General features: G+C 37.7%; 1 protein-coding gene across 4 annotated transcripts in view; it reads right to left on the bottom strand.

Annotated features, from left to right (window-relative positions):
- Positions 1-288: 288 nt before the first annotated feature.
- LOC105470396 (CD200 receptor 1) overlaps positions 289-16,479 on the bottom strand; it is a 36,049-nt gene continuing 19,858 nt past the window's right edge. For 2 of the 4 annotated variants that reach the window (XM_011722349.3, XM_011722351.3), the window contains exons 2-8: positions 13,848-13,916; positions 8,766-8,831; positions 6,941-7,258; positions 6,567-6,818; positions 2,824-2,932; positions 2,244-2,289; positions 289-1,557 (exon numbers count right to left, since the gene is read on the bottom strand). In XM_011722349.3, coding sequence (XP_011720651.2) covers positions 1,435-1,557; positions 2,244-2,289; positions 2,824-2,932; positions 6,567-6,818; positions 6,941-7,258; positions 8,766-8,831; positions 13,848-13,916 — 983 coding nt within the window. In that variant the 3' untranslated portion in view covers positions 289-1,434. The remainder of the gene's footprint in view (positions 1,558-2,243; positions 2,290-2,823; positions 2,933-6,566; positions 6,819-6,940; positions 7,259-8,765; positions 8,832-13,847; positions 13,917-16,479) is intronic. The other 2 variants (XM_011722350.3, XM_011722352.3) reach the window with 2 other exon arrangements.

Here is a 16,479-nt window from a genome sequence, read left to right as displayed (position 1 = left end):
ACTATGCAGCCATAAAAAAGGATGAGTTTGTGTCCTTTGTAGGGACATGGATGCAGCTGGAAACCATCATTCTTAGCAAACTATCACAAGAACAGAAAACCAAACACCACATGTTCTCACTCATAGGTGGGAACTGAACAATGAGATCACTTGGACTCGGGAAGGGGAACATCACACACCGGGGCCTATCATGGGGAGGGGGGAGGGGGGAGGGATTGCATTGGGAGTTATACCTGATGTAAATGACGAGTTGATGGGTGCTGACGAGTTGATGGGTGCAGCACAGCAACATGGCACAAGTATACATATGTAACAAACCTGCACGTTATGCACATGTACCCTAGAACTTAAAGTATAATAATAAAAAAAAAAAGAGATATAATGAGTTCAGAAGAAGCTAATGTTCTCACAGGTGCATTCACTCTCTTATGAACATGACCAAAAATATAAATCCATTTTTATTAAATAGTATAATTCTTATTATAATCTCACATCATATTTAATCTGGTTGATTAAAAGAGAAAGTGGCAACTGTAGAAACAGGAATCTTACAGATTTTAAAATAGAAATTTAGGGAAAGGCACATTTAAACAATGTTGGAGGGAATTTGACATATATATTCAACACAATTTGACATATATATCAATAGTAAAATGCACAAACCCTTTGACCTGACAATTCCACTCAAGAAAGTTATCCTAGAGATATATTCAAACAAAAGCAAAGAGATATATGCACAAGAAACATTCTATGTGGTATTGTTTATACCACAAACAAAACTTAAAAGGAATAAACAAAACTTAAAAGAATCTACATGTCTATCATTAGGGTTGTGTTTAATTAAATAATGATATAACTATACAATGGAATTTTATATAGCCATTAAAAAGAATGAGGTAGCTCTACTTGTCATGATATAAAATGATCTCTAAGACTTGTATTATTAGGTTTTCATATGCATAGAACCGTAATGCAGTGTATTGCTCCCACTGATGCCTTGACAAAGATATGTGTATGTATATGTAAATAGACATATAAATAGACACATATACCATAGGCATATAGACATGTCATATGTACATTAAAATATTCTGAAAGCATACACAAGAAACTGTTCACGATTGCTCCTTCTTCAGTTATTTCTTGAGGAAATTTGGTTTCATTATTTACTGCCCTGCACAATTTGAATATTTGGTCATGAGCATGTATTTTCTTTGTAATAACATCAGTTCTTCAGAGAACTAGCTCGTAGCACCCAAGAATAAAAAATTCCAATTATACAAGGATATGAATGAGAATCCATTAAAATATCTTCTAAGAACCTTGGAAAACCTAATTTCAATATAAGTCTTCATTCCAGAACTGTGAGAAAATCAGACAGTCATTATAATGTATCTCGTTTGTTGTTGTTTCTTGGTACTAGAGTCCAACAACTTATAAAGTATGGAGGTCTGTGCCAACTTCACTTTGTAATGCCTGAGACGCTTTCACCTTGTTTGTAGTATCATAGAGAGGATTGTTTTTCTCTGTGTAGCTGGCATAGGGCTGCATTTCATCCTAAGAAAGAACTCAAAGTTAAAATCAATTCAAAAAATCATTATAGAAACTATCTGTATTTTTGTAACAGTTTCCCATAGCTTTAGTATTTCTAACAGGTGCTCAAGAGTGCTTATAATTGTGTTTCTGGGCCTATATAAACATAAGAGCAGGCTTTGTTCTATCATTTTATCAAAAAGTATTTGTTAACTACGTAAGTCTCTGTGTGGAGATAATGGCTCTGTGAAAGTAGGAATGGAGATGAATAAAGTGATATGAGAAGTACTCCAAAGGAGAGCTTTGGAGACTTAGTAAGCTACTTACAATAAGAGATTAAGGAGCAGGATATGTTTTAAGTTTGTGTAAGAGAAACATAATGATAGTATTGAAAAGGAAAAGTCAGGAATTAGAGATGCTTTCAAATTGGTGACAAGAAACACCAATTCATTTTCTCTAAAGATTACAGTCCAAAGGAGACAAGCATCATGTGTATTAGGATATAGTTCATGAAGTGAAAATGTGGATCTAGAGTGATGTATAAATAGTATTTGACAGATAATTAACAAAGTAATCACACATATAAGCATTGTAAATCAGAATTGTTTTAGTTTTTCAACTGAAACACTAATACTGATACAAACTACAGATTATGTTGCTAGATTTTCAGACTATTGGCTTAAGTTTGCAATTACTCTTTTTTATCTTACCTCCTCAACAACTGAAGTAGATTCTGTTTTATTCAAATTATATTTTCTACAAAAATAAAATAAATTGAAGTGAATGGAGGAAACATCATTGTTTAGATTGAAAATGGGAAAATAAGACAGTATACTATTGACAATTGTGGTTAATTTTGATAGAAGCCATAATAAATCAGAAAGAAACCACTAGAAATAAGTGAAGAATACTGCTCGTGGTTAATATCCCCAAATAAGAATATTCTGGATTTTGAAAAACTGAAATTATGCAATAGAAGCTTGATGCAATTGAATGCATGTAACAACTCCTCTTTGTTGCATAAAGGAATTGTAATTATTTACCCAAATGTAAAAATTAACATGCATTTTCTCTCCCAAGATCCTGCCCTAAATGGCCTAATTTTCCATGCTTCTGTGCCAAATCAACCTAGCAAAGTCTCTCTCATCATTCAAAGTAGTCCAAGTCTAACACCTTCAAGATTTGATTATGGGACATTTGATGTTAACATCCTAATATACCCAATACAATCAATTCCACTTTTCTAGCCTAATAAAGCTGAAGAAGAAGAAAACATTCATCAGTCAATACCTGCAGCCACTGATTTTCAATAACCAAATGAATCCCACGATGGTCAAAATAATAATAGTAAGGATGACATATGGCATATATAATTTTGCTGATTTTTTGGCACCTGGAACTATAGACAGAAAAATATATGGCTCAAATGTGGTACAGTCCGAATAATGTACTATCTGATTATTCAGTGTTAAAAAGAAATGAGCTATCAAACCATAAAAAGACATGGAGGAATTTCAAATGTATATTACTAAGTGAAACATGCCAATCTGGAAAGGTTACATATTATATGATTCCAATTGTAAGACATTATGGAAAAGACAAAACTAGGGAATAGTCAATAAATTATTGATTATCTGGTGGTGAGAAAGGAGGGAGGAATAGGAAGAGCAAGGAGGATCGTGTAGGACAATAAAGCTGTTCTGTATAATACTATACTGGTGGATACATGTCATTACACGTTTGTCCAAACCCATGGAATGTACAACACCAAGAATGAACTCTAATGTAAAGTATGGACTTTACTGGGTGGTAATGTTGTATCAGTGGAGGTTCAACAATTCGAATAAATGTAACAGTCTGGCACAGGTGTAGGTGGGAGAGGTTGGGCATGGGCAAAAGCAGGGGATTTATGGGAAATTTCTGTACTTCCACTCAATTTTGCTGTGAACCTAAAACTGCTCTAAAACTTAATCTCTACTAAGAATAAAGTTATCTATATTTATATCCATATCTATCTATCTATATAGATGGTTTCATGATGTCTCACAGTACATGAAATTCATATCTGTAGTTTCATTTTCAACACTTCTGACCCATTAATAGTTTGAGAATTATTAAAATAAAACTGCTTTTTCAATACAGACTCCAGAGTTTTCAGCAAGACATCACCTTATATCAGGATTGTGTTGCTTTAAAGATTGATTAGTGGTGAATTCCTACCACTCTGTAATAGTAGAGTGTTCCTCTCCTCCAACTAAATGGGCAGTTGTAAGGAAGATACTTGGAAAAGTAACTGTAATTCTGAAGTCATCTTTCTCCCAGGGCATTGAAACTAAAATGAATACATAGCAGGAACTTTATTTATTAGCTGCTGACAGCAATACAAAACTCCATCTGACAAGTGTGCAAGTCAACAAAGGAACTGTCAGCCTGAGAGGCAATGATTTGCAAACTATGCTCCTGGTGTTGCATGAATATAGCTCAGGGGCAGCAGAAGGAGATGAAGTGGAGACTGAGCAGGCTGGCATCTGGTCCTTCCACTTCCCTTCCACAGTTGATGTTTTTAAATACTGAATTTCTCCATATGTTATATGAAAGTGAAATGTTTGGTTTCACCGTTTAGAACAACATTTTTTAAAACCCTTGCTTTCACACTACTAAGCTCTCTCTCATTGAATGTGTACTAGCAGAGGCTAAAGATCCACCATGCAAGAAAGACATCAAGGAGATCCCTGCACTACATAGGAATTTGAATGAGAAGTTCCCTTCAATTCTGAGACACTATAAATCTGACATCATATTGTAATATGAAACAGTGATATTTCATACATAACCGAGGCACAACTGCTCTTTTCAGTAAATACCGCTAAACTCAAAAATCCCCACACATATGACTTAAATGTTAGATATAAAAAAACGGTGGTTTCAACACATGAGATTTTCTCTTCTCCCTCATTAAAACTTGCTAAAATGTTAGTAAAAAGAATGTTTTAAGTGTAGATCTGCAAAGACAAAGAGAAGAGGGATGAAGACAAGAACAGATGAAAGATTTCAAACTGTTTTTAAGTGAGAAATGAATAGAAAACTGACTAATGATTTACAACATAGAATAAATACAAACCTTAGTACACACAAAACTCCAGGAAAACTCTAGAGTAGGAAGCATCAAATATAGAAAAACAAGTATGTGGAGGGGTGAAGTGTGGGGCTAAAAGTTGAGATCTTCTTTGGAAGTTTGTCTTGAGAACAGGTAGATTCTGTTGTCTCCCGCCCCATCTTATGTAGCACACATTTCCCAGCCGGCAGAAAAAGGGGAGATTAGCAGATTGACCTAGAGAAGATGACCTGGAGAGACTCCAAAGTCAAGCATCCAGACATCAGGCAGGGTGAGAATGAAATACCAGACTGAAGAGAGATACAAAGGAAAGTCTGATTCTCAACAGTGGCACACTCACATGCACACTCACACACATACACACACTGCTCCCTCCCTTCCCAAACACTGGTAGTCAGGCTTATCTCTCCAAGGCCAGAAACTCTGAGTTAATTTCTGCAGAGCCTGAACAGCCCCAGAGAAAAGGCCTTCAGATACATAACAAATCTCCAGTTATTAAAAATCACTTAGCTCCTTTTCACTGTGCTGAAGCTAACTTGTTGACAAATCCAACCATTAACTAGTAGAGCTTCCAGGTAGCTCATTAGTACTCACTTCAAAATGAATCCATACCCAAGGATTACCAAAGAGTTAAGAAAAGTCTCACGTATGAAAGAAAGAGTTAAAAACAAACAAATGTATAGAAGACGGAAGAAACTCAGATTAAATAGACATAGGCTAAGTAGAGGATTGAGGCGACGAGAGTGTCCAGGACAATAGCTGTACAGCAGATCTAGAGGCCAATCAGGAGAGATCAGACCAAGCACATATAAAAAACTCAAGAAGGAATGACTTTGAGAAAAAAATAGAACTAACAGATTACCTAATAAATCTGACCATGTGGAAAATATATTACTAAGGAGTTCTCTAGTTTTGTCAATAGGCTTAGTGATAGCTCACAATAGGTACATACGTTCTTAAGGAAACAAAAAAGGTAAAGCACTTATGAAGTCCAAGAAAAAAAGTCATTTGAAAGTGAAAGCATGAGTGTATTTCTTGATATTTAAGCACTTAACAGTACTTAAATATTAAAATTAATGGGAACATAGGCTATTTAATGAAAAACTGTATTACCTCAATTGAAGTTTGAAGGAAAGGAAGAAGGTAATGTGAAATCCTCATCTACCACAAGAAGTTGAGATTACATAATGTCTAAATTTGATACAGTAGGAAATAGTAGTATGAGCATGTTGTATAAAAATGGCACTAATTACTAGAAGAAACACTGTAAAATTTGAAAGTACTTACCTCAGGGGAGTTTAATGGAGATGGCAATTGGGTTGGAAAGACAGGGGTAGGGCTAATGTTTTTCATGAAGCCTTACAGAACAATTGCATTTTAAATATGTTTGTTGATATTCAATAGTTTTTAAATAACAAGAAATGAGAGTAGGATGAGAGCAGAGAGCAAATAAACTAAACAGTGATTAAATGAACCATAGATGTTGTTATAAGACATTTAAGAAATTCAGTGATGAAAAGTCCAGAAAACAAAATTACACCAAACTAAAAATTCATAAAAGCAACTTATGAGTGAATGTATCCTTCTAATGAAACCATAATTACATGCTTCAAAGTATACTTTATCTTTCAATAAGCCATAAGTATTATTTTTAAAAGTATACTACTCATGCCAATTAACTACTAGCATAGAAGTGAACATTACTAACAGAATTAAGCTGCATTCTGAAAAAGGACTTTTTACAACAAATGTCTGTACTATTCTCCTAAACACATCTCTTTATTTTGATCAGGGAAGAGATAAAAATGAACAGTGGAGAGAGCATCCTCAAATAAAATATATTTGCACACTTTTTTTTTCTTAACTCCTTTAAAAGAATGGAAAAAAAATCAAAAATAAAACTAAAAGAATTACTGACCAGGAAGTAGCTCTATGTACAGACTCTTGTTGCCAGTCAAATGGGAGACATGGCAGGTCACGGCAGACACATTGTGGCCCTCCCAGTGGCATGTACTCTTAACAGTCACTGTGCCATTGCCCCAGTACTCATGCTCAGTAGGGGCACAATCCCCCGCTGGGATCCAGGAGATCTGCGCAGCTGGCTTCCCTGCAACTGCCTCGCATACTGCAGTTCTATTCCTGCTTTCAAACAGGGTCACTTCAGGTGTAACTGCAGAGAGGAAAGGGGAAAAATGCTTCAGTTTTCACATAAAGTGTATGGAATTCAAAGAGATATTTGTTTCAGTCACAAATCGGGTGATGTGAAATACCACAATACATGATGCTCCTTACCTAGCACTTGGAGGTGATATCCACGATGGAAATTCCCATCAGGAGTTGCCATTATGCATCTGTAATACCCGTCATGAGTGATGGCCACTGGGTAAATCTGAAGGTCTGAATTCTGATCAGGTGTGGAGACCCAGGTTATTCTCTCATCAGTACAGTTGGTTTCCTTGGTCTCATTTGTTTCTTTCCTGTAGGATTTTGTGCAGGAAGGCTGGCCTCTTAGGATTATTTCCCATACTATTATGATCAAATTTCTGAACTCAATAGGAGGGCAACAAAGCACAGCATTTCTAGCCATCTGTACAGGCCATGAAATGTTAACTGGACGCATACATGAAAAGAGAATGATAAAAGAAAAGCTTGATAAAGAACTTCACGTGTTACATCTATCCACAACATATGAAGTTACACTAGAACATAACTTTGCTGGTGATCTTATTCCAAAAATACTAGATCTTCATAAACAATTAAAATTCTCAAAATATAAATAATATATGGAACCCAATCTAGAGATTAACCAATTTTCTCCTGTATTATGTATCATTAGAAATATTATATATAATAAAGTATTTTTGATATTAATTCAGAAGTTTTAATATCTAGAAACAAAGAGAATTGTAATTATTGATGCGGCTGTCTCCTCCTCAGCTTTGGTGAGAACAAAAAAGTCTACTCCAAGGTTCTTGTTTCAGACAAACATAAATGTAGTATGTATTAATATATAGTGCTTTCTTTTAAAGTAACTACTATGGCATTTGGGTTGAACTAGCTAGAAATTTTTTTAAGTTCTTTTTTTTTTTTAAGAATCACAAAGTCAGTGAAATCTACAGATCTTTAAAAAAAACAAAAACTATTATTCCACCAGTTGAGCCATCCCATAAAAATGAAAAATGATAATGCCTAGTGATAAGAGATGCTTAGAAATATTTATTTCTTGTGAAAATGTAGTGTGATATATAATTTTAAAAAAACAAGATTTATTTTCCTTTAGACATTTTTTATAAAAAATATTTTATTGCAAATTTATGACATTATCAAATGTAGCCTTTGGATGAGTTTTCATTCCTTCCTATTTAGTCACACATATACTTGCAGATAGTTCAGATGTGAACTTAGCTCACAGATTTTATTTCTGTATATTCAATCCAGTTATCAACAGTAAAGGCGTAAGTTGATCCCTGTTGTCCATCATTTAAAGGAAAAATTAAGCCCTGCATCCTACAAGCATCTTCCAACATAGAACCTCACGCATCCCAAAAATTCACACAATGTGTCAGTGACTTTGTAAGGGTTTGCTGAGAGGTGATTAGTCCACCAAAGTATTTGTCACTACTCACTTGTAACAAAGGTGAGTGTCAGTGATTTCATCACTATAGCATAAGCAGAATCAGCTATAGAGGGGCAAACCTTTATGTGGATGAAGGATGTTTTTGCTAAACCCTGCATTTGATATCACTCCTATCCTGTTTTGGTGTCACCTGTCTCTTATGTGGTTTGTACTCAAGCCCTTGCATTTCATAGCCAATTAATAAGTACATAACTAGATGAAGAAAGCAGTAATACTTTAACATAGATCTGAAAGGTAGTTAAATCCATGCTCCTTCCCCCACTCCATGTTAGCAAAGGTTCAGAGACAAGCAAGAACATGGCTTGTTTGGAGAACAACTAGAGGTTGGGTCATTCAGGATGCCTCATACCACAGTTCTCAGATCACCAAGTTCTTCAAGTAGTCATAAGGCTGGCTTCCAGTCAGGTCATTAGCTAATATTTCTAAGAAAGTTCAACTTTCCATCCCTCAGTGCTGGCCACTAGTAAGGAAGCATATTACCTTCTGCGAGTACTTTTGAGTGGTTCTGTGTAATCTGTTTTTCATCCATACATAAACTGTTTGAAGCTAGAAAATATTTAGAGAAGAATAAATGAAATCAATTTTATGTACTCAGAGTGGAAGCCAGTATCTCTCCACAAAGTCTTATTCAACATAATAGGCAATCAGTTCACCATAATTAAAATTACACAAAAATCATTGTAAAACAGAAATTAGAAGTCATGCCATCATTAGGGGACAAAATGTGTTAATATCTTGAAAATTATAAGTGGTTAATCAATAACTTCTCTTTCATGATACACCTGGTTTTGAACTATTTTGAAAAAGGTAAACCTGCCTCTACTGCATCCTTCTTCCTCAGCCAGGGAGATTAGTCCATGTGAGCATCTCACTGAGCTGGTCGAATTATATCCCTTTCTTCAGCTACGAGTTCCCAATCAAAGTTATTTGGTCCAATGTTGGGCACCTCACCCAGGTGAATACAGCAGTGCCCTTTCTCAAGAATTTTAGAAGCAAAACTGAGAAGGGTCCATCCATCTCTGTTCCTTTCTCATTTTTTTCTACGTATTAGAGTGCAAACGGAAAAATATAGAAGAAGCAGATGTCAGCAAGATGACTGACTGGAGGCCCTGGTGCACATCTCCACGAAAAGAAAGCAATAAAAAGACAGCTAAGATTCTACTGGAGTATCAAAGGGAGAGTGCGGGAGTGCAGAAAAGGAGTGGAGAGGTGCCTGTGGTCATCAGAAGCTCAGGAAGGAAGCATAAAAGCACCCTGCCTCTGGCACCCTCCTCCCACATCCTCTTCCTGGACTGCTCCAGGCTCAGGAGGGACTTCCTCTTGCAGGGAAAACATAAGCAGAAGAACCCCACCAGCCCCTATAGCTACCAAAAAGAGTTACTTCAAGAGAATTTCACAGTCCTCACAAGCCCTGAGCCTAGTTTGGAGTGCTACCAGGAATTCACACGGCTGCATTCCTCCAGATAAGGGGCACAATGTATGCACCTGCTACCTCCCACCCACCCTGTGTGAGCCAAGCTGCGGCAGCAAGGGGCCATCATGGACTAGAGCCACTTTTGAAGTACACCCTGTCCTGGGGACAAGTAGCCACTGTACCACTCCAGCCCACCAGCTGGCTATACCTTTGCTGCATGGAGCCTGGGCTCAGGATTGGCTGTGACTCTGGTCCTGCACAGTAGGTAAACCAATCCCCTCTCCCCACACTTCCAGCCGGAGAAACAGTCTGGCAGTCCTACCCAGGACAAACCTGCCATTGAGCTGACCAAACCACTGCATGCCCTCTGAGAGGACCCAGCAGCTGACATAACCCTAGGCCAGCTGAGTGTACATGCATCCTCGCCCAGGGTCTGAGAAACAGTCCTGTGCCTCCTCCCCAACAAACATGCCCACAGACGTGTCTCCCGGCCTCCCCAGCAGCCCCATGCCCTCACTCAAGGCCTGAGAAATAGCCCTGCGAGCCCTCCACATGGCAGACACACCTCCGGGACTAATCAGCAGCCCCATACCCACACTCGGGATCTGGGAAACTGTCAAGGGTGTCGCTCCCAGAGGACACACCCCCAGACCTACACATCGGTTCCATACCCACAATCAGGGCCTGAGAAACAGCAGGGCAGATCCACTCCCAGGGGACATCCCCCTACGCCAGCCCAGCAGTCACAAGATCACACCCAGGTCCTGAGAAACAGCCCCACGAGCTCGCTGTTGGCAAACATAACCCCAGGCCTACCAAGGGGCCCTGTGCCTGTAACCAGAGCCTAAGAAACAACCCAGTGGATCCACCACTAGTGGAAACTCAGCCAGGCCAGCTGAGTGTCTGCATGCTCATGTCCTGGGCCTGAAAAACAGACGAGGGGCCCCTACCCTGAACACAACCCTAGATTGACAGATTGTGTATTCACACCCAGGATCTGAGAAACAACTCAGCAGGCATGCCCCTGGTGGACATACCTATAGAGCAGCGGAGCAGCGGGGGACCTGTGCCCAGAGCCTGAGAAATAACCCGGTGGCCCACTCGCAGCAGACATTCCCCCCAGACTGGCTGAGGGGCTGCCCACCCACTCCAGAACCTAAGAAACAGCCCAGTGGGTTCACTCCTGGCAGACATGCCCTGAGGATAGCCAAGCAACCATGTGCTTGTGCCCTTGGCCAGAATAAGAGCCCCATAGTCCCAAACCCAGCAAGCCAGATGCCAAGTGGAGCAACCCACCATGAGCACACAAGCACCCATGACCTGAAAAGCAGGCTGGCAAACCAACTCCCAGCAAAGCTGTGCCACTGCTGCCACAAACTCTCACCACCTAGGTCATAGGGATGCTTGCGAACATCACTAGAATGGGTTACATATGAATAAGCTTTTTCTTAAGAAGCCCACACCATAAAATTAGAAGAGGCGACAGTTGCACTAGATATGTAGGTATCAACATAGAAACACATCAAACATGAAAAAGCAAGAAAATATGGAATACTATTCAGCCATAAAAAATGAAATCTTGTCATTCACAGCAACATGGATGGAACTGGAGGATATTATGTTGAGTGGAATAAGCCAAGAACAAAAAGCCAAACATCACATGTTCTCATTCTATGCAGAAGCTTAAAAAAAGTTGGCTCATAGAAGTAAAAGGCAGAACACAGGCTTCTATAGACTACAAAGGGTAGGGGAAAGCGGGGAATACAGGAAATTTCTTAAAGGGCACAAAATTATAGCTATGTAGGATGAACAAGTTCTATTGTTTTATAGTATTGTAGGATGACTATAGTTCACAATAATATATCACATATTTTCAAAGAGCTAGAAGAGGATATTGAATGGTGCCAACACAAAGAAATAATGTTTGAAGTGAAGGATATGCCAGTTACCATGATTCCATTACTACAAATTGTATGTATCAAAATATTACTACGTACCTCATAAATATGTGCAAGTATTATGTGTCAGTTAAAATTAATATAAATAAGGAAATAAAGCAGAAGCAGGAGAGGAACAGAGATGAGAGTCCTCATCTAGTTCAACTTTCTACTTCCATAATTTCTGAGACCAACATGCATTCCTTCCCTTGAGCTCTGTAGAATTTTTTACAATCACAATAGTTTTAACTTATTTCAAATTTTGTTTTTGAAAAGTTGCTATATTGTAGCTTAAAAAATGAAAAAAATAAGAAATACTTTAAATAATAATGACTAAGAATTTTCTCCAAATTAATGTCAGACACTAAACCATAGATCCAAGAAACTCAGAGAATGCCAAGCAGAATAAATGCCAAAAATAACCTACATCTAGATGTATTATTTTCAAATTACAGAAAATCAAATGTAAAGAAATACTTCAGAAAGAAGCCAGAGGGGAAGAACACCTTACCTACCAAGAAGCAAAGAAAATAATTATAACCTGTATTTTTTAAATCATCGCTAGATTACTTATAATACCTAATACAATGCCTGTATATCACTACATCCTGTGGATTCAATGTAGTAAGGCAAATCCAAGTTTTGTTTTTTGGAACTTTGTGGATTTTTTTCCAAGTATTTCCAATCCATGATTGGTTAGATCCACAGATTTGAAACCCATGGATACAGAGGGCCAACTCTATTTGTAAAAGACATAGCCGATAAAAGACTTTTATCCAAAACACACAAAGAACTCTTAAAACTCGGCAATGTGCAAGCAAACAACCAGATTAAAAAACAGGTCAAAAATCTTAACAGACACTTTACCAAAGAAGATATATATGGAAAATGTATATATTTATGGAAAATAAGCATACAAAAAGATGCTCTACATCATATGTCATCAGAGAAAGGCAAATTAAAACAACAGTGAGAACCACTCCACACCAAAGGCGAGGAGTGGAGCAACAGGAGCTTTCATTAATTGGTAGCAGGAATGCAGAGTGATACATCTACTTTGAAAGACAGTTTGGCAGTTTCTCACAAAACTAAGCAATCTCCTACCATGCAATCCAACAATCATGCTTTTTGTATTTATCCTAAGAGTTGAAAACTTACATCCATACAAAAACCTGTGCATGGGTGCTAATTGCAGCTTTTTTTCATGACTGCCAAAACTTGGAAGCAGCCAAGATGTCTTTTACCAGGCAAAGAAACAAACTGTGGTATAGTCAAACAATGGAATATTATTCAGGACTTTAAAAAAAAGAGCCATTAAGACATGGAAAGTCATGAGGGACACTTAAATGCATATTATTAAGTGAAAAAAAGCCAGTCTGAAAATGCTGCATACTATAACATTCCAATTACATGACACCCTGGAAAAGACAAAATTATGGAGACAGTATATCAGGATTGCCTGGGGTTAGCAGGCAGGGAAGGATGAATAGGTAGGATTTTTAGGTCAATAAAATTACTCTGTAAAATATTATCATGGTGGAGACATGTCGTTATGCATTTGCCTGAAAACATTCATATTCAACACTAAGAGTGACCCCTAACGCAAACTTTGGACTTTTATAACGGGATAATGATGATGTTTCAATGTAGGTTCATTAACTGAAACAAATGTACCACTCTAGTCCGGTATGTTAATAATGGGGGAGGCTTTGCATGTGTCAGGGCAGAGTTATACGGGAAATCTCTGTACTTTCTCTGTACTCAATCTCGGTACTCAATTGTGCTATGATCCTAAAACTTCTCTAAAAAAATAAAGTCTATTAACTTTTCTTTTCTGTTTCAATGTTAATTATAATGGCAAACAAAAATTTTGGAGACAGTAGGGTTGAGAGAGGATATAGAAAATAAATCATTAACATTTATTAAGACCTGCTTATTAAAAAGTGCTATGGGATAATAATCTAGGTTTCAAAAGTTGAATAACAAATTTTTTGAATAGGCCATGGTTTTGTTTAGTGATCCCATTCTTAAAATAGGTACTAAATAAGCATAGAAATAATTTCAGAATGAAAATTTCATCAACACTCTTAAATATAATATCATTTAGATAATACAGATAATGCATGAGACAATTCAAGATCCTGAAATGTAAAACTTATATGGACATCAAGCACTCCCCTACTAGAATTATTAATAAAAGATGGACATTACCTAAAGTATGATTCTCCTTGCTAGTTTGCAGCATTAATGAGTTGTTTGATTGAGCAGCACCCTCGGCTTCTGAATATATGCATTTTGAAAAAGACATCGGGGGAGAGAGAAACATGCATTAATAGATCTGACTCCTAGTTAAAGTCATATTTTTTCACATTCTTCAGACTATTTTTGTATTGCAGTTACCAATGCATATCTAAATTATGACAGCCAAGCAAAAGTCTTGGCAAAATTTGTCCCAGTATAAACTTTTGACTTGCTCTTCCTGACTCTGGCATAGTCCTGCTTTAAGCCCAGAGTGCCCATCACTACCCGCCCCCCGCTCTTGCTTTATATTCAAGTCTTCTTCCAGGCTTATACGCATTTAGTCTATCTCTGAGTGTGGAAGAAATTATTTTACTATCTTTTACAGGCTTTTCAAGCACCAATGAGGAGGTAAAAATAGTTTAGTGGGGACTATTGATTGGATGCTGGTATGGAACAAAAGGATTTTCCTAAGCATTGTTGAAATCACATCATAGAATCTATGATGGGAAAAAGGTCCCGAACCTTTTTGGCACCAGGGACCCATTTTGAGGAAGATAATTTTTCCATGGACAAGGGAGAAGGGAGCGTGATGGTTCTCGGATGAAACTGTTTCACCTCAGATCATCAGGCATTAGTTCAATTGTCATAAGGAATGCATAACCTAGATTCCTGGCATGCACAGTTCACAATAGGGTTCATGCTCCTGTGAGAATCTAATGCCTCCAACTGATCTGACAAGAGGTGGAGCTCAGGCCGCAATTCTCACTCACCTGCCGCTCACCCACTGCTGTGCAGCCCAGTCCCTAACAGGCCAAGGACTGGTACCAGTCTGCAGCCCCGGGGTTGGAGACCCGTGATATAGATAATGGCCTATTAAGTTGACATTTCTGTAAGGCAAGCTCTTAGTGAGAACTGGTAGTACACATCTTTTTAAGCAGCAATTATTGGCAAAGTACTCTGCTAGGCACAGAGACATCATAATAAACAATACTCCCTTTTCTCCAAGAGCTTAAGATCCAGGAGAGGCAGCAGCTAGGGAAACAATTGCAATGCAAAGTTTTCAGTGCAATGATCGAAGCTGCATGTGATGTACAGAAGTTTAAAAGAAGAGATGTTTAAATTCTAGGAAAACAGGAGTAAGAGATTAGGCATGCTTTCCCATAATAAGTAATTTTTTAGCTGGATCTAAGTACATAAGGAGTTTTCCAAGAAGACAGAAGGAAAATGCAAACAAAAATAACGGCATTTAAAGGAGGTACAAAGCCAAATACAAATTTACAAGAGTTATAAATAGCTTAGTATTGCCATGAAGTGAGAAAATCTGGATGTATAATTGGAGTTGAGGCTGGATATTGGCAGGCTCTAACTGTGCAAGGCACAAAGCTCCTAGAATGTGTTCATAAGGAAAAGATACACTTGTAGCTTATCTACAGTGAGTGTATCTGACTAGCAAAGAGACACATTTTGGAGTAAAATGTAATGCTCAGTGTTTCTCTGGAAAAAGTTTGAATCTAATGCCCCTTTCAGCTGCCATTTTCTTTAACAAACTGTTCTTTCAAGATAATTTATTGAATGAGTATAATAGGAATAGATTTTGGGTAATTTGCCTATGTTCTTTATTTCCATCTCTCTATAACTAGCAGATATTATTATTCTCATTTTACGGATAAAGAAATGTAGATTAAGTGATTAAGCAATTTGACCAAGACTTCCTGACTAGTAAGTTGCTTCAGTTACCCAATTATGAATCTTAGTGCAAGTAAGCCTTACTGCTATGAGTAGAAATCAAGGGTTAGAGCCTAAGAAATATGCTAGGATAGATACACAACCCAAATTAACCCAAATTGAAGTGAGTTTAAGCCATGTTATTGCAAGAGCACTGAGAGACAAACTTTTAAAAAAGCAGATCAAATGGCAAGTCCATAAAATCATGATTACAAAGGCACCTGGACACAGACATTATGAATTCTAGATCTGAATGGGAATAGTTAAGTTACGGAAGAGACAACTGTGAGAATTCATGGGCTTAGAACAGTGGCTTGCTCAGCTGCCTGGTATATGGCTGGATGAAGCTGGATTAAAAATAAAGGTCAACCCAAACCTGTAGCAAACTGGACTAAACATATGGACAGAGATTTTATGGAAAAAGAAGTGAAAATGTCTCTTAGTCATATGAAAAGATATTCCACATCAGTCATGGGAAGAGGAATCCGAATTAAAAGTATTTGGAAATACCCTTTCTCATCTATAACTGGCAAAATCCAAAAGCTTGACAATATACACTGTTGGGTGAGGTTGTGGAGAGATAGGTATGTCTGTATGTTGGTATTGTTCAATTTTATAGTGAGGAAGAAAGAAGATATAGATGTAAAATAAGTAAGTTTAATACAAAAATTAGCCAGGCGTGGTAGCAGGCGCCTGTAATCCCGGCTACTTGGGAGGCTGAGGCAGAGAATTGCTTGAACCCAGGAGGCAGAGGTTGCAGTAAGCTGAGATCGAGCCACTGCACTCCAGCCTGGGCAACAGAATGAGACTCTGTCAAACAAACAAAACGAAAAAAAAAGAAAAAAAGAAAAAAAATCCCTCAGTCCTAAATTTTAAT

The sequence above is a fragment of the Macaca nemestrina genome, chromosome 2, assembly GCF_043159975.1.
Source record: "Macaca nemestrina isolate mMacNem1 chromosome 2, mMacNem.hap1, whole genome shotgun sequence".
NCBI classification, from domain to species: Eukaryota; Metazoa; Chordata; class Mammalia; order Primates; family Cercopithecidae; genus Macaca; species Macaca nemestrina.
The sequence above is the reverse complement of the archived record's forward strand: the minus strand, read 5'-3'. Positions and strand labels throughout refer to the sequence as shown.